Raw genomic sequence first — 18,887 nt, 5'->3', positions numbered from 1 at the left:
CTATCATTATGAAATATTCAGTAATGTTACCTCAAGCAAAAGTGAATGCTTAACAAACAAGAGCTGTCTGATGACAGCGCGCTCGACTATTCGAAGAATTGATTGAAGAATGGGGTCAAAATATTTCCACGGATATTCAGACAAAAGAAATAAATAGATTAGACTAACAATGTTCCTGTATTACTTTGATTTCGATAAGTCTTGCACTAAATGGCAATATGAGCCAATTTCATAGTCCAAAAAGGGCCATAATTCAGTCAAAATAGTTATGTACTCTTGCCTACAGATGGAAATCATAATGATAAACAAGTGTTCAAAGTTCAAAAGCCATATGTCAAATAGTTTTGACAAAACATGGACTTGTATGAAAACAGAACCAATTTCGAAGTCCAAAAAGAGCCATAATTCAGCCAAAATAGATGACAGAGTTATGTTCTCTTTCCTACAGATAGAGATTATTATACTAAACAAGTGGTAAAAGTTTCAAAGCCATATGTCAAACACTTTGCAAAAAATATGAACTGGTACGAAAAACTTAACCATGATTTCTAAGTCAAAAGGGGCCATAATTCAGCCAAAATCCTTGATGGAGTTATGTACTATTGCCTATAACTGGACATGGTGATAGTAAACAGGTGTTGAAAGTTTCAAAGCTTTATCTCAAAAGACTTTGTCAAAATATGAACTGGTACGAAATATTAACACAGATTTCTAAGTCAAAAAGGGCCATAATTCAGCCAAAATCCTTGATGGAGTCATGTGCTCTTGCCTATAACTGGAAATGGTGATGGTAAACAAGTGTTGAAAGTTTCAAAGCTTTATCTCAAAAGACTTTGTCAAAATATGAAGTGGTACGAAAAACTTAACCATGATTTCTAAGTCAAAAGGGGCCATAATTCAGCCAAAATCCTTGATTGAGTTATGTGCTCTTGCCTATAACTGGCTATGATGATGGTAAACAAGTGTTGAAAGTTTCAAAGCTTTATCTCAAAAGACTTTGTCAAAATGTGGACTGGTACGAAAAACTTAACCCAAGGGGCGACGCCATGGTGAGTAGGAAAGCTCTACTTATTCTTCGCATTAGTTGAGCTAAAAATACCTTGTCAGTATGTCCAATAAAGAATCTCTGATGACCATTTGATATTTTCATGGCTACGACCACTGCATGACAAGGATAGATCAGGCAATGTCCGTCCTCTGTCCACAATGCCTGAAATATAAAATACATTTAACTGAAACAAGTATAATACACATTTCATCAACAAGAGCTCGTCAAACACGAAATGCCTCCCTTGATGCATTCAGTAATTGCACAAGGAACATCAAATTATTTGCTCACTGTAAACAAAATTTTTACTGTTCTGGTTCAATGTGACACTGACCTTTGACCTATTGACCTCAAAATCAACAGGGGTCATCTCCTGGTCATGATCAACCTCCCTATCAAGTTAAGTGATTCTAGGCCCAAGCGTTCTCAAGGTATCGTCTGGAAAGGATTTAACTGTTCCGGGTCAATGTGACCTTGACTTTTAGCCTACAGATCTCAAAATCTATAGGGGTTATCTACAGGTCATGACCACCTCCCTATCAAGTTTCATGACCCTAGGCCCAAGCATTCTCAAGTTATTGTCTGGAAACGGTTTAAATGTTCCGGGTTACTGTAACCTTGACCTCTGACCTACTGATCTTAAAATCAATAGGGGTCATCTGCTGGTTATGATGAATTTCACTAACATCTTTCATGACCCTTGGCCCAAGCGTTCTCAAGTTATCGTCCAGAAACCGTTTTAACTGTTCCTGGCTGTGACCTTGAACTTTGACCAAATGATCTCAAAATCAATATTGGTCATCTGCTGGTCATGATCAATCTCCCTATCAATTTTCCTGATCCTAGGCCCAAGCCTTCTCGAGATATTGCCCGGAAACCGTTTTACTGTTCCTGGTCACTGTGACCTTGACCTTTGACATACCGTATAGCGGGTTATTTCTGCGGTCAAAATATTCTGCGTTTTGGCCCCAAAAATTGTGAAACAAATTTCTGCGTGTTTAATTTCTGCGTTTTCACATAAAAGGAAGAGAAATTTCTGCGTTAATGATGCCAAATAGGAGGTAGTTCCTCGCATGATCGGGCGTTGTGAGAATGATAGCGTATGAAAACAATAAACTAAATTACCGGTAACTGTTGTAAAATAACTTTGCATTTAATGAAAACATTGTAGGATACAATAACATGTGAATTGAAAAAATATAAGTACAACAACAATTGCACAAACAACAACTGCAAGCTACGGTATATCGGCATAACGGTTATACTTATATAAAGGTTATTAAAGTATAGTTCGGAAGATATCTATTACAAGGGTTTAATAAGAATAACACAACTGAAATTCACTCAATTATTTCATTCACAGAAGAAAAATGTTTTCTGAGGGATTAACAGTTAGGGCTTTGATTGACCATCACACCTAATTATACAATTATCGGTAATTGTCAGACTGCGACGGTAATTTCCAATAATTACTTCGGATTACCTAGGGAAACATAACATGAAACAACATTGGGGAAAAATGCAGTTTTTTTGCGTTTTAAATTTTTGCTGGATGAATATTCTGCTGGAAATATTTTTGCGATTCTACCGAGAGACCGCAGAAACGCAGAAATATTCCCCCCATAGAAATAACCCGCTATACGGTACTGACCTCAAAGTCAATAGGGGTCATCTGCTGGTCATGGCCAACCTCCATATCAGCTTTCATGATCCTAGGCCCAAGCGTTCTTGAGTTATTATCCGGAAACAGATTGGTCTACATACAGACTGACCGTCTGACAGATCTATATCAGCAAAACAATATACTGTAAAATCATTTAATTTTGTGGGCACGGAATTTCGTGGTTTTGGTCAAAACGCCAATTTCGTTGGGATATGAATTCGTGGATATCAACTTTTGAACATAAAATGAATGGGAATTTTACTTGTTCGTTGGGATTAATGACTCAACCATGAAATCCATGAAAATTAGTCCCCCACGAATATTAATGATTTCACAGTACCACTCCTTCTTTGAAGGGTGGCACAAATATTTCACCATGCATATCATGCTATGCAGCCTCTCTAGAGTGAACACCACTGGTAAGATTGAAATGTGTTTATTGTACAGAGGCTATTGCTTTAGAGAGGTCCATTTACTAAGAATTTTGTCTACTTGAAATGAAAATGCTTGCCATATGTTTATCATTATGGACGTACAATGTATCTTCTGTCAGATTATTTACGCATGCATTGTACTCATGGATTTTTAAAACTTTCATGCAAATGAATTTTTATGCCTAAATTGGTCTGACTCTACTTTCTATCTCAAGGTCTGACCTAAACAAAAGGGCCATAAAAGCCTTGTATCGCTCACCTGACCTACTGACCTAAAGATCGTCAAGATACATGTAGTTTCATTAAGATATGGTCATAAATGTGGCCTCTAAAGTGTTAACTAACTTTTCCTATGATTTGACCTGGTGACCTAGTTTTTGACCCCCACATTACCCAGATTTGAACTTGGCCTAAAGATCATCAAGATTAACATTCTGACTAAGTTTCATGAAGATACAGTCATAAATGTGGCCTCTAGAGTGTTAACAAGCTTTTCCTTTGATTTGACCAAGTGACCTGGTTTTTGACCCAACATGACCTAGATTCAAACCTGACACAAAGATCATCAAGATAATATTCTGACTAAGTTTCATGACCTTGACCTTTGACACACCAATCTTTTAACCAATGAGTCATCTTAGACGACCATAGAAAATCCTCACAATGTCATGATGTTTCGTGGTCATATGGCCAATTATTATTCACAAAGCATTTTGGTCTCGAGGTCTAAGTGACATTGACTTTTAACCTACTGACCCTACAACAACAGCTATCTGCCGAACACAAGCAATTATTCTATTAAAGTTTAAAGGCAGCTGACTCAAGTTTCCCTTAATTATTGAATAGAAATATTTTTAGTATTGAGGTCAATATGACATTGACCTACTGGACCCTAAAACTATCTGGGTTATCTACTGAGCATACCCACTGCTTTGGAAAATATCCCCACTAAGTTTGCAAGTTTTTACTTCTTGATTCTGTGATACTTTAGATTACAGATACATAATAGCAAAAATCATTTTATAACATAACATACAGACATTGAACCAAAAATTTAAAATCAATACACCAAAAATTTAAAATCGATACACACTTCAAAATAAAAACAAGAGGACCCTGATGGTCGTGAATCGCTCACCTGTCTGTACATGACCCAATTTTCATGAAGATCCATTGAAAAATATGGCTTCTAGAGAGGTCACAAGGTTTTTCTATTATTTGACCTAATGACCTAGTTTTTGAAGGCACATGACCCAGTTTTGCACTTGACCTAGATATTATCAAGGTGAACATTCTCACCAATTTTCATGAAGATCTCATGAAGAGTATGGCCTCTAGAGAGGTCACAAGGTTTTTCTATTTTTATACCTACTGACCTAGTTTTGACCACACGTGACCCAGTTTCAAACTTTATCTAGATATCATCAAGGTGAACATTCAGACAAATTTTCATGAAGATCCATTGAAAAATAGTGGTCGAAAGGTTTTTCTATTTTTAGATCTACTGACCTAGTTTTTGACCGCAGTTGACCCAGTTTCGAACTTGACCTAGACATCATCAAGATGAATATTCAGACCAACTTTCATATGGATCACATGAAAATTATGGCCTCTAGAGAGGTCACAAGGTTTTTTATATTATTTGACCTACTGACCTAGTTTTTGAAGGCATGTGACCCAGTTTCGAAACTGACCTAGATATTATTAAGGTGAACATTCTGACCAATTTTCATGAAGATCCATTGAAAAGTATGGCCTCTAGAGAGGTCACAAGTTTTTTTCTATTTTTAGACCTACTGACCTAGTTTTTGACCGCAGTTGACCCAGTTTCGAATTTGATCTAGATATCATCAAGATAAACATTCAGACCAACTTTCATACAGATCCCATGAAAAATATGGCCTCTAGGGAGGTCACAAGGTTTTTCTATTATTTGACCTACTGACCTAGTTTTTGATGGCATGTGACCCAGTTTCGAACTTGACCTAGATATCATGAAGGTGAACATTCTGACCAATTTTCATGAAGATCCATTGAAAAGTACAGCCTCTAGAGAGGTCACAAGGTTTTTCTATTTTTAGACCTACTGACCTAGTTTTTGACAGCAGTTGACCCAGTTTCGAACTTGACCTAGATATCATTAAGATGAACATTCAGACCAACATTCATACAGATCCATTGAAAAATATGGCCTCTAGAGAGGTCACAAGGTTTTTCTATTATTTGACCTACCGACCTACTTTCTGAAGGCACGTGACCCAGTTTTGAACTTGACCTAGATATCATCAAGGTAAAAATTCTGACCAACTTTTATGAAGATCCATTGAAAAGTATGGCCTCTAGAGAGGTCACAAGGTTTTTCTATTTTTAGACCTACTGACCCAGTTTCAAACTTGATCTAGATATCATCAAGATGAACATTCTGACGGACGACGGACGCCACGCGATCACAAAAGCTCACCTTGTCACTTTCTGACAGGTGAGCTAATAATCTAGGCACCATTATCTCTCCAGTTTGTTTATAATCCCTCTAGTGCTTAACCCTATATCAATATTGGGTATAACAAAAAAATAAGATATATCCTACTTATAAAACACAACCAAGGTATGTTTAACTTCTGGCAATGAAATAAGATTTATTTTTAGACTCTTAATTTTGGGTTTCCTAAGGCATATTTAATAATGTCTTTCAGTATAGGAAGGTATTTTGTCAGTAAGTATTATTTTTTTTATGTAATGAATATATAATGCAAAAATTCTTAAGAAGTTATACACAACTTCACAAAGTAAGTCTTAAACCTGAAAGTCTTGATGTACTTTTTACACTGTCAAATTTAAACATACATTTATTTCGTAAGAATTGCATTCATGATTACAATAACAAAGTATCATTATCAATACAATGTATCCCCAATATGACAGTTTTTGAAGAAATTTTGACAGAAATATATTTCACTGGTCTAGTATCAGAATACTGTGAGATCAATTAATATTCATGGGGAATTAATTTTTGTGGATTTCGTGGTTCAGTCAGTCCACATAATTTAATCCTAATGACCAGGTAAAATTCCCATTCATTTTATGCTTAAAAGTTGAAATCCACGAATTCATATCCCCATAAAATTGCCATTTTGACCAAAACCACAAAATTAAATGTTTCTACAGTATTCTGAACAGCACTTAAACCCTAACCATGCTGGACAGGATTGATTCTGCCTTTGCGACTAGTGTAGATCATGCTCAGCCTGCACATCTGTGCAGTGACTGCAGACTCTGATCATTACCTGCACTGTTTACTATTCAGCCAGTATCTTTTTGGTAATTGCCCCTTTTAACAATTAATGGTACTGTCCAAATTGAAAGATGGACAAGTTCATTATAGAAATTTAGCAAGGTAAGGTCTGAACTAGTTAACATGGTGATTAAATCAGGAAAAATAAATACTTAATTTGATTGTTCATAATGAAAAAGACTTGTTCATGATTAGTAAACCGTCTGAGAAACATTTGAGCCGCGCCATGGGAAAACCAACATAGTGGCTTTGCAACCAGCATGGAATCAGACCAGCATGCACATCCGTGCAGTCTGGTCAGGATCCATGCTGTTCGCTAACGGGTTCTCTAATAGCTACAGGCTTTGAAAGCGAACAGCATGGATCCTTACCAGACTGCGCAGATGCGCAGGCTGGTCTGGATCCATGCTGGTCACAAAGCCACTATGTTGGTTTTCCCATGGCGCAGCTCAATTTTAAGTTTTCTTTTGTTTTTATTACAAGGGGCAGGACTTCTGATTTATGTGTTGTTGTTGTTGTTGTTGTTGTTTTTTGAATTATAAATAATTTTAATAAAAGTGATTTACTGAGTTTAAGAATTTATCTTCAATACACACTTTTGTACCGGTAGTTTGTTTAGGTAAACTCATTATTGCAAAATTTGAAGTGAAAAAAAGGAGAAATTTTGCTGAACTTCTTTTATGTATATCACTTACCTGTTTAGTGTTTGAAATTATTTTTTGTTTACAAATTTAAGCTCTGCCTACGTGCAGTATTTGACTTATCGGGTTAATAAACGACTGGAAGTAAATGCTGATTTACCAAAATAAATTTTTTGATAACTTGAAAAATACTGAATGCCATTGGATAAACAGTAATTTCAAACACTAACCTTGGCAAAATAAAATATCAACTTGTTGACAACTGTTGAGCTGCTTCAACATGGGTTCATAAATAGAATTTTTCCATGTGAGAAAAAAGCTTTTTTTTTCTGCTGCCTTTTGGAATCTTTTTTCTCAATATAACTAATATTCATGATAAGAGCATTTTGCAAATATGAATAATTATTAGATAATATTTCTAAAATGGACAAGTCCAAAATTCCATTTGGGCAATTAATGACCAGCCTACATGTCCTTGAATTCTGCACTGGTTCCAAAGGCAGAATCACTTGCTGCTAGCAGGTTAGAGGTTACTATTATAAACCTTTTGGCTAAAATATGTCTTTTCTGATATTTTGAAATGTTTTTTGTTCAACAACCTTAAAATAGCCTCCTAAACCACTGAAACCCTTAATGTTTGCAACTATACGATTTAGCTATCAAGAATGTTGTTTTTTTAACTGTTTCAGCATTGTCCTTGCACAATTGAAAAACAACTGTAACATTTTCCCATAGGCAATAAATCAGATGTCAGATAAAAACATTGGATGTGGATTTTGCTCAAGAAAAACAAGGGTTTTAAATGCATTCCAGTTGAAAATTGGGCAGCATATCTGTGAACCTGGAAGTAATAAATTGAAATACAAGGAGAGAAAACATGACCTGAAGGCACATTACTTTCATCATGCTATCATTGCCGATATCGAGGAGAGAAATGATTATCAAGCAACTCTTGTACTGATCCATTATCCTAATGTCAAGGGTTTTAAGAAGGGCTCTATTCAAAAGAGAAAAGAAACAAGAGGACCATGATGGTCCTGAATCGCTCACCTGTCCCAACATGACCCAGTTTTGAACTGAGTATGACATCGTTTTTTTTCTATTATTTGACAGTGACCTAGTTTTTGAGCTCATGTGACCCAGTTTTGAATCTGACCTAGATATCATCAAGATGAACATTCAGACCAACTTTCATACAGATCCCATGAAAAATATTGCCTCTAGAGAGGTCACAACGTTTTTTTCATTATTTGACCTGCTGACCTAGTTATTGATGGCATGTGACCCAGTTTCAAACTTGACCTAGATATCATCAAGGTGAACATTCTGACCAACTTTCATGAAGATCCATTCAAAAGTATGGCCTCTAGAGAGGTCACAAGGTTTTTCTATTTTTAGACCTAATGACCTAGTTTTTGACCACAGCTGACCCAGTTTCGAAACTGACCTAGATATCATCAAGATGAACATTCAGACCAACTTTCATGCAGATCCCATGAAAAATATGGCCTCTAGAGGTCACAAGGTTTTTCTATTATTTGACCTACTGACCTAGTTTTTGATGGCACATAACCCAGTTTCAAACTTGACCTAGATAACATCAAGGTGAACATTCTGACCAATTTTCATGAAGATCTTGTCAAAAATATGGCTTCTAGAGAGGTCACAAGGTTTTTCTATTTTTAGACCTACTGACCTAGTTTTTAATCACAGTTGACCCAGTTTCGAACTTGGCCTAGATATCATCAAGATGAACATTCAGACCAACCTTCATACAGATCCCATGAAAAATATGGCCTCTAGAGAGGTCACAAGGTTTTTTCATTATGTGACCTACTGACCTAGTTATTGATGGCACGTGAACCAGTTTCGAACTTGACCTAGATATCATCAAGGTGAACATTCTGACCAATTTTCATGAAGATCCATTCAAAAGTATGACCTCTAGAGAGGTCACAAGGTTTTTCTATTTTTAGACCTAATGACCTAGTTTTTGACCGCAGCTGACCCAGTTTCGAACTTGAATTAGACATCATCAAGATGAACATTCAGACCAACTTTCATACAGATCCCATGAAAAATATGGCCTCTAGAGAGGTCACAAGGTTTTTCTATTATTTGACCTACTGACCTAGTTTTTGAAGGCACGTGACCCAGTTTCGAACTTGACCTAGATATCATCAAGGTGAACATTCTGACCAATTTTCATGAAGATCTTGTGAAAAATACGGCCTCTAGAGAGGTCACAAGGTTTTTCTATTATTCGACCTTCTGACCTAGTTTTTGAAGGCACGTGACCCAGTTTCGACCTTGACCTAGATATCATCAAGGTGAACATTCTGACCAATTTTCATGAAGATCTTGTGAAAAATATGGCCTCTAGAGAGGTCACAAGGTTTTTCTATTTTTAGACCTACTGACCTAGTTTTTGACCGCACGTGACCCAGTTTCAAACTTGACCTAGATATCATCAAGATGAACATTCTGACCAACTTTCATAAAGATCCCATGAAAAATGTGACCTCTAGAGAGGTCACAAGCAAAAGTTTACGCGCGGACGACGGACGCTGCGCGATCACAAAAGCTCACACTGTCACTTTGTGACATGTGAGCTAAAAAGACACTTAGAATATGACGAAATATATACTGTTGAGTACAATTATTCAAAATACACTCCTGAAGAAATAGTTCGACGAGCAGAATCGCAAGTAAAAGAAGGCATAAGAAACGATACAGAGGAAACAGAAGGTGTGAAAAATGAAACAGAAGAAACAGAAAAGGATGTAGGTATTGATACAGAGAAAATAAAAGAAGGTTTATATAATGATACAGAGAAAACAAAATGTGTAGAAAATGATTCAGAGAAAACAGAAGATGTATGTATTACTAATGATAAAGAGAAAATAGAAGATGTAGGAAATGGTACAGACAAAACATATAAAAATGTTGACAATAGTGAGAATCAATCAGAAGACATTGAGAGCGTGTTTGGTAATTATAATCTCTTTAAAAGTAACTGTGAACATTTTGCAACATGGTGCGTAATTGGCAAACAAGAAAGTTACCAGGTTGACCAAAAGAGAAAGCTACTTCTGTTTCCTTTAAGAGTAAGTTCTGGGGCTGCAGGAGTCTTTTCAATAATTATCTTGAACATTCTAGGACTATTCACCATAACAACAAAGAAAAACTACTATGATCTAGCATCTCCTCTCCTTGCAGTTGGTGGATTTTATCTGTTATATTTTGCAGATTTTGGAAACTTAAAAGACTACAAAACACTAAACGTGTATGTTCCTATTGTTATGAAGAAAGACGATACATTTTGGTAATTAAACTCATGTGGTTCCTTTTTTCTGGTACTTTATCGTACATGATGATATGGGCCTGTATCCCGCTGTTCCCAGCATGGCCAGTGACAATACTAATAAATATGATATTTATTATTTTAAGTGCTTGTATACAGTGGTTATATAAGGGCCTTAAATCACCATTTGCATGCAAGTCTATCAAAGTCAAACAGCTATCTGAGGTTGAACAGGGAGAAGTCATAATTTTCCGATATTATGGATTTCAGCATTTTGCAATAGCTACAAAAGTTACACATAATCCTAACAACTCTAATTCTGGCAAAATAACTGTTGTTCACTATAATTTAGTATTTCCAAACACCAGAGTGATAGCAGAAGAGGAAATTAAATGGCCTGAACAAACAGTTTGGCGGCTTGATCTGAGAAAAGTGACTGCATTTCCTCCACACGAAGTAATTTCGCGTATACAAAGTCGACTAGGTGAAAAGAAATGGCACTGGCACTCCAACAGGTCAGATCACGTCTGCTACTGGGCAGTTAACAAACAGTCACACTGGCAATATTATATAACAGGGGCCAATAATGAGACTCAAATGGAAACTAAGCACGAACGAAAAATACTCAGCTCACTTGAAGTTGAAACTGCTACTGTCCACCTGAGAAATGAAATTGTAATTGGTGATGTAGTTAAATTCAGTGTTAAAAATGGAAATATGAAGGAAGGAGTTGGTATTGTTATTCAAATATTGGATGCAGGGTTAGACAGAGACAAAGCTGAACGTATTTTTCAGCTGTCTGTAGTCATGCAAGCAAGTAAATCTATTACAAGATCTGTGATAAATATTGATCTAAATACAGACACACTGAAAGCCAGGAAATTTCATCCAGTTCATTGCCATCCACTGGAGGAACGAAAGAACAAAGCATTAAGGGCATTATCTGATCATATGTTGGACCAAAAATTAAAACTGATAGAATTCTGTGTTTTAAAGGATAGAAGAACATCTACAGGTATTGAAAAACTTGCCTTGGAAAGAAAGAAACTGACATGACAAGCAATGAGGTGGTCTTACTGACTAGTTGACCTCTGTTAATCAAGAGAACATTGAAATTATTATCATTTGTGTGGGCCTATTTCAACTTTCGTGATTTCATGGTTGTGTCAATTCATGTAATTCCAACAAAGTATAAAATCCCTATCCTTTTCCATTCACAGGAGTGGCAGCAGGGGCAAGCCTCTGTACATAATAAAGGCCCCTCCCCCAGCAAAAACACAGTTTAATCTTTAAATTACCTTCTACATTAAATCTAAGAATGTGCTCACTGTACAGGGTCAGCTTATGATGGTGAACAATTATTGCTGGTTTAAAAGCAATAGCTCTGATAGTTTAGGAGAAAAGCTGACAACACAAAACTTAACCAAGAAATATGATTTTCTAAGTCTAAAAGGGGCCATAATTCTTGCCAAAAGCAGGATGGAGTTATGTTTCTTGCTGTACAGGGTCAGCTTATGATAGTGAACAAGTGCTGCAAATTTCAAAGCAATAGCTTTGATAGTTTAGGAGAAAAGTTTACCTAAACATAAAACTTAACCAAGAAATCTGATATTTTCTAAGTCCAAAAGGGGCCATAATTCTTGCAAAAAACAGAATGGAGTTATGTTTCTTGCTGTACAGGGTCAGCTATTGATGGTGAACAAGTGTTGCAAGTTTCAAAGCAATACCTTTGATAGTTTAGGAGAAAAGCTGACCTAAACGTAAAACTTGTTTGTATTATTTCCGTAGATCATTACAAAATTCATTTTTCTGGAAATTTTTAACTACCTATAATGAATGTCTTATTATGACTAATGCTTGCATATTTCCTAAACAATCATTGTTGACATTTATACATATTTTATTATCATTAGAATACATAGAGTAATGTGTCAGCTAACTGCTGGTATGACTCTGATCATTCTTCCACTTATTCTCTTTTACAGCTTATTATATTTTTTATGTTGATACTGTTGTTACTGTTTATCATACATGTAGTTGGTTTGTAAAAGCAGGAAAAACTTAATATGTTCATCAGTTGTAGTCATGTTGACCAAAAATAAATATTAACAATATTACGACCATTTCAAATGAAAGATAAAATCAATTCAAGGAAACATGAAATTCAGCCCCCTTCCCCCTTAACCCCAACAAATACATCATTGATCATTAGGATGGTTGAACTATGTAAAATTGCAAGTCCATTTCTCAAAAGTGAACTATGTTATATATAAGTGCTTAGTACTTGTACAGTATTTTTCTCATGCTGGTGTTCATTTAAATATTAATTATTCCTTAGATATTTGATGTTTTTCATTTTGTTACAGCAAACAGCATTTCCTTTTGAATTTGGAGTCATTTTTGCCATATTTCCGACTATTTACCAATATTTTCCACTTTTTTTGCTATTTTAGGAGTATTTTCAAGGACGGAAATTCATGGTCAATACCGCCGGGATTCCTGCCACTGGGATATACTAGCCAACCCTGCAAACTCATTTCTCAAACAACCAGAATCCAACTGAATATATTTTCAGCAACAGTTCTATCAAGTTTTAATGTTAAGAGATGAGCAAACTCTGTCAGATATATGCCGCCCTGCTGAAAAATTTCTCATTTGATTAAGGTCTATCTTGAAGCTAAAAATGAATGTAAAAATTTTCATCCCTTTGGAACATTTGTCATGATTTGGCACTGCTTTTTCAAGATATCCGCACTTTCATCCTTATGTATCTTCAAATGCTTTACCGTAATATGCACTAATGTTCCGGAAAAAAAACAAAAAGAGGACCATGATGGTCCTGAATCGCTCACCTCTTCCCACATGACCCAGTTTTGAGTATGACGTCGTTTTTTCTATTATTTGACATAGTGACCTAGTTTTTGAGCTCATGTGACTCAGTTTTGAACTTGACCTAGATATTATCAAGATAAAAATTCTGACCAATTTTCATGAAGATCCATTGAAAAATATGGTCTCTAGAGAGGTCACAAGGTTTTTCTATTATTTGACCTACTGACCTAGTTTTCGAAGGTACATGACCCTGTTTTGAACTTTACCTAGATATCATCAAGGTGAACATTCTCACTAATTTTCATGAAGATCTCATGAAAATATGGCCTCTAGAGAGGTCACAAGGTTTTTCTATTTTTATACCTACTGGCCTAGTTTTTGACCGCACATGACCCAGTTTCGAAACTGACCTAGATATCATCAAGGTGAACATTCAGATCAATTTTCATGAAGATCCATTGAAAAATATGGTCTCTAGAGAAGTCAAAAGATTTTAATAATTTTAGACCTACTGACCTAGTTTTTGACCGCAGCTGACCCAGTTTCGAACTTGACCTAGATATCATCAAGATGAACATTCAGACCAACTTTCATACAGATCCAATAAAAAGTATGGCCTCTAGAGAGGTCACAAGGTTTTTTTATTATTTGACCTACCGTATATATCCGGCCATACGTCGACTTCGGCCATAAGACGAGAGCCTACTCTGGATAAAAAATCTTAGATTTTCAACTTGCCCCAACCATAAGTCGAGGGATGGATATTTCTAGCATTTTAACAACTGCTATGGCACAAAAAACTGTGAAAAGAAAAATGTTTCTGGCAAGTTATCTTTCTAATTTCGCTCGCGTTTTTGTTACGTTTCCTCGATAAATTATTACTGCCGTAATAGTGTTAAAGTATACTGTTAGTTTTACAGTAAAGGCATATATAATTGAACAAACAAAAATAAAAAATAAAATTTTCCTTTATTTGATTTCATTTTATGACCAATAAATGTGTTTATAACGATAGTCAAACATTTGTTAATTACCGTACAAACAAGCATTAAAATACGCGTTTTATCTAGCACCATTAACAAGCGTGAAAAATTACTAAGTGAAAAAAAAAATCAATAATCAGACACATGAACAAAATTAAAGATTTGTAGTTCTACCTACGTTTCAGTGGTTTATCCATCAGTCATTAAAATCCATCAGACTCACTAACATAATCACTATCGAGTATTCTCTATCAGTAATGACACTAAATCACAGGGATCAAGACCCTCTTTGTCCTCTTTCATAAATTAATGATCCATTTAGTTAAAAAAAACCCTGATAAAATGCAATAAAACTGTCAACAACTCTCAGATGAAAAATCAATGCAGTTGCAGCAAATTATGTTGTCTTCTCCCCGCCCTCCGCTGTCAATCAAACTGCCCTTAGCCAACCAAAGATCGATAAAGGGCCATTCAGTGAGACATGACATTTACCTCGGCATACTTCAAAACAACACCTGGGATATTGTTTACAACTTGTTAAGACAATGAAAGTCTTTTGAAGCTGTAAATTTCAAAGCAAAGGGGAGTTGTACATTTGAAGGTTGTAAGCGGTTAGAATTAATTGATTTAAATTGGCTCTGATTAGCGAGATTGAAAATGTGACAGTGGATCTGTCTAAGTGTACCATTAAACTGTTAATTGTTTGCCGATTGTGACAATAGGTGGTAAGATAATTAATGCCCCCGGCATGTATCAACAAAAATGGAATCAGAATGACATCAAGTTCTTAATTCAAACCAAAACTCAAAGTCCTTTGTAACGATCTGTTAAACTTTATAGATCAAATGGCCAGTAATTATCGGCAATTTGTGAGATGCCTCATGTCAGTTTTGTTGTTCACAGCAGTTTGATCTCGGTTAAAGGTATAATAAAATTTACGATTTTTTCATTTTTTTTTTTCAAAATACAATTAACTTTAAATAAAACTAATTTTGTTTAGTTACGGAACGTAACGGCAATCGTTGTTTTTAGCCTAGACAATTAGTGCGCAAAGAGTAGTTTCCCTTTATCAAAATGGCGAAAATCATAACAAACTTATTAGAATGCCTTACATGCGCTGTGTTCGATCCGAAAATGGATAGAGGATCATGACTACGTTTAGTTATGCAGCCAAAAGTCGACCCTTGACTTCAGAGCTAATTATTTGGTCAAAAAACCTCGACGTATGGCCGGAAATATACGGTACTGACCTAGTTTTTTAAGGCACGTGACCCAGTTTCAAATTTGACCTAGATATCATCAAGGTGAACATTCTGACCAATATTAATGGAGATCCATTCACAAGTATGGCCTCTAGAGAGGTCACAAGGTTTTTCTATTTTTAGACCTACTGACCTAGTTTTTGACCGCACATGACCCTGTTTCGAACTTGACCTAGATATCATCAAGATGAACATTCAGACCAATTTTCATACAGATCCCATGAAAAATATGGCCTTTAGAGAGGTCACAAGGTTTTTCTATTATTTGACCTACTGACCTAGTTATTGAAGGCACGTGACCCACTTTCGAACTTGACCTAGATATCATCAAGATGAACACTCAGACCAACTTTCATACAGACCCCGTAAAAAATATGGCCTCTAGAGAGGTCACAAGGTTTTTCTATTATTTGACCTACTGACCTAGTTTTTGAAGGCACGTGACCCAGTTTCGAACTTGACCTAGATATCATCAAGGTGAACATTCTGACCAATTTTCATGAAGATCTCATAAATATATGGCCTCTAGAGAGGTCACAAGGTTTTTCTATTTTTAGACCTACTGACCTAGTTTTTGACCGCACGTGACCCAGTTTCGAACTTGACCTAGATATCATCAAGACGAACATTCAGACCATCTTTCATACAGATCCCATGAAAAATATGGCCTTTAGAGAGGTCACAAGGTTTTTCTATTATTTGACCTACTGACCTAGTTTTTGAGGGCACGTGACCCAGTTTCGAACTTGACCTAGATATCATCAAGGTGAACGTTCTGACCAATTTTCATGAAGATCTTGTGAAATATATGGCCTCTAGAGAGGTCACAAGGTTTTTCTATTTTTAGACCTACTGACCTAGTTTTTGAAGGCACGTGACCCAGTTTCGAACTTGACCTAGATATCATCAAGGTGAACAATCTGACCAATTTTCATGAAGATCTTGTGAAATATATGGCCTCTAGAGAGGTCACAAGGTTTTTCTATTTTTAGACCTACTGACCTAGTTTTTGAAGGCACGTGACCCAGTTTCGAACTTGACCTAGATATCATCAAGATGAACATTCTGACCAACTTTCATAAAAATCCCATGAAAAATGTGACCTCTAGAGTGGTCACAGGCAAAAGTTTACGGACGGACGCACGGACGGATGCACGGACACCGCACGATCACAAAAGCTCACCTTGTCACTTTGTGACAGGTGAGCTAAAAACAGTTACATTGTTTAATCTGTGGCAAAGGAAAAGGAAGATAACACTTCATAGACAGTTTCCATTAATTTCCATATTTCCGGTGACCTTCACCAAACTTTAAAGTCTGGCACTATTATCCATCCTCCCCGTCCCCCCACACCCACCATCACCCTACCAACCCACCATAAGAATTCAACAGATTTACATTGATCTCAAAACTGAACTTGGGAGACTTTCTCGATTAGTTTGGATTTTATCATCCCTGAATTCAATGCATAAAAGGTTGAATTCTGCAACTAATGTCCCCACAAAACTCCATTCTTGCCAAAACTTTAAAACTTTATGCCCATGTTATTAACTGATTTCACAGTTTTTCTGATATATCATGCTTATCAGTAAACCTAACCAATTTTCTAGGGTTCTGTACCAGTACTGACAACGTAGCGCCTGCCCAAACTAAGTGCCCACCTGAACCTGAGCCCAGGTGGGCTAAGAATAATGATAAAGAGCACCTAGATAGAAACTGGGTAGTTGTTTATTCTTTCAATTTTCAAATGTAAGTCTAACTTAGGAAAACTAAGTGATGTGCCCAACACATCTGCAACAATACCTTCAGTTAAGTTGCAAAGCACCTTTACAGCATTGCAATTTAAAATCACATGAAGAACACTATGAAAGTTGTTATTTATGAGTGGAAGAAGCAGGGAGTAGAACTCTGAACCCCTGTTTACATAGTCCTACTTTTACTCCTTGATCATTATGTCCTCTTTTTCAGCAGCAACAAGAGAACATGTCAAAGCTGACAACATTAAGGAATTAAACTTACATCTCTAAACGAGCTACCTCCAAACCCAATTATTCTTTTCAGGTGTAATATAGGATCTGGTTCCAGTATCTGCAAAATGATACAAATAAAACTTAGATATCATAACATAATGGTGACTGCCAAGCATAACTTTGTTTGGTTTCTAGGTCTTCTCTAATATAAGAGTATTTCATGCAAATACTAGATGTGTTCCCATAGGATAATACAAGACTAGACAAGAATTTGTATGAGTTACAAATGTCACCCACCTACGGACATTTTTTACAAAACATACTGTATGCAAATACAGCACCTTCTAAATAATAGGGCAACTTACTAACAATGTATATATACATTATAACAATGTTATTATCTTACAATTTATGAAGAAGATATGTAGTTTGAAAATGTCTGGATGTCTATAATTGATGAATGCTTTCAAACATTAATATCTATTTCAAAGACTGAGTTCAATGTGATTTTATATTTAAAATCATCATGATGAAAATAAAAAAATGAAAATATAATGAAATATTTTATCACATTAAAGGGAAGTAATTAATCAAAAACAAATGAAATGTATGACATCTATATACATGTAGTACTCATGAAACTTGCTTTTGAATTACACTCCAGAAAAAGGTAATACCAGTGTTGGTCAATAGACAGCTGCACCGCATATCAAACTAATGTACTGCAATTGTTATAATGCTGTATTTATCTAAATGTACTATAAAGTTATAACTTTTGAATGGGTTTGCATTCTGGAAATCTAAAATTGTTAATAGCTTTTTATATTTATCAATATCAATCATCTTACCTTGGACATAATGTCATTTTTAAATTAGTGAGGAAGCTGACATAAAAACATATTTATTATACCTCATCAAAACAAGAGGACCATGATGGTCCTGAATCGCTCACCTCTTCCCACATGATCAAGTTTTGAGTATGACGTTGTTTTTTCTATTATTTGACATAGTGACCTAGTTTTTGAGCTCATGTGACCCAGTTTTGAACTTGACCTAGATATTATCAAGATAAAAATTCTGACCAATTTTCATGAAGATCCATTGAAAAATATGGTCTCTAGAGAGGTCACAAGGTTTTTCTATTATTTGACCTATTGACCTAGTTTTTTAAGGCATGTGACCCAGTTTCAAACTTGACCTAGATATCATCAAGGTGAAAATTCTGACCAATTTTCATGAAGATCCATTCAAGGGTATGGCCTCTAAAGAGGTCACAAGGTTTTTCTATTTCAAGACCTACTGACCTAGTTTTTGATCGCAGTTGACCCAGTTTCAAACTTGACCTAGATATCATCAAGATAAACATTCAGACGAACTTTCATACAGATCCCATGAAAAATATGGCCTCTAGAGAGGTCACAATGTTTTTTCATTATTTGACCTACTGACCTACTTTTT

The 18,887-nt window shown here is 35.8% G+C and overlaps 1 protein-coding gene across 3 annotated transcripts in view; it reads right to left on the bottom strand.

The window, feature by feature from the left end:
- LOC123563080 (WD repeat-containing protein 90-like) overlaps window positions 1–18,887 on the bottom strand; it is a 95,529-nt gene that overhangs the window by 48,788 nt on the left and 27,854 nt on the right. For 2 of the 3 annotated variants that reach the window (XM_045355658.2, XM_053528295.1), the window contains 2 exons: window positions 17,479–17,547; window positions 1,100–1,210 (listed from right to left, as the gene is read on the bottom strand). In XM_045355658.2, the coding sequence (XP_045211593.2) occupies window positions 1,100–1,210; window positions 17,479–17,547 (180 nt within the window). Of the gene's footprint in view, window positions 1–1,099; window positions 1,211–2,699; window positions 2,760–17,478; window positions 17,548–18,887 lie in introns of those variants that run through there. The other variant, XM_053528298.1, reaches the window with a different exon arrangement.

Source organism: Mercenaria mercenaria, chromosome 2 (genome assembly GCF_021730395.1).
Source record: "Mercenaria mercenaria strain notata chromosome 2, MADL_Memer_1, whole genome shotgun sequence".
In the NCBI taxonomy this organism is placed as follows: domain Eukaryota; kingdom Metazoa; phylum Mollusca; class Bivalvia; order Venerida; family Veneridae; genus Mercenaria; species Mercenaria mercenaria.
Note: the sequence above shows the minus strand (reverse complement) of the source record. Positions and strands in the feature narration are given on the sequence as shown.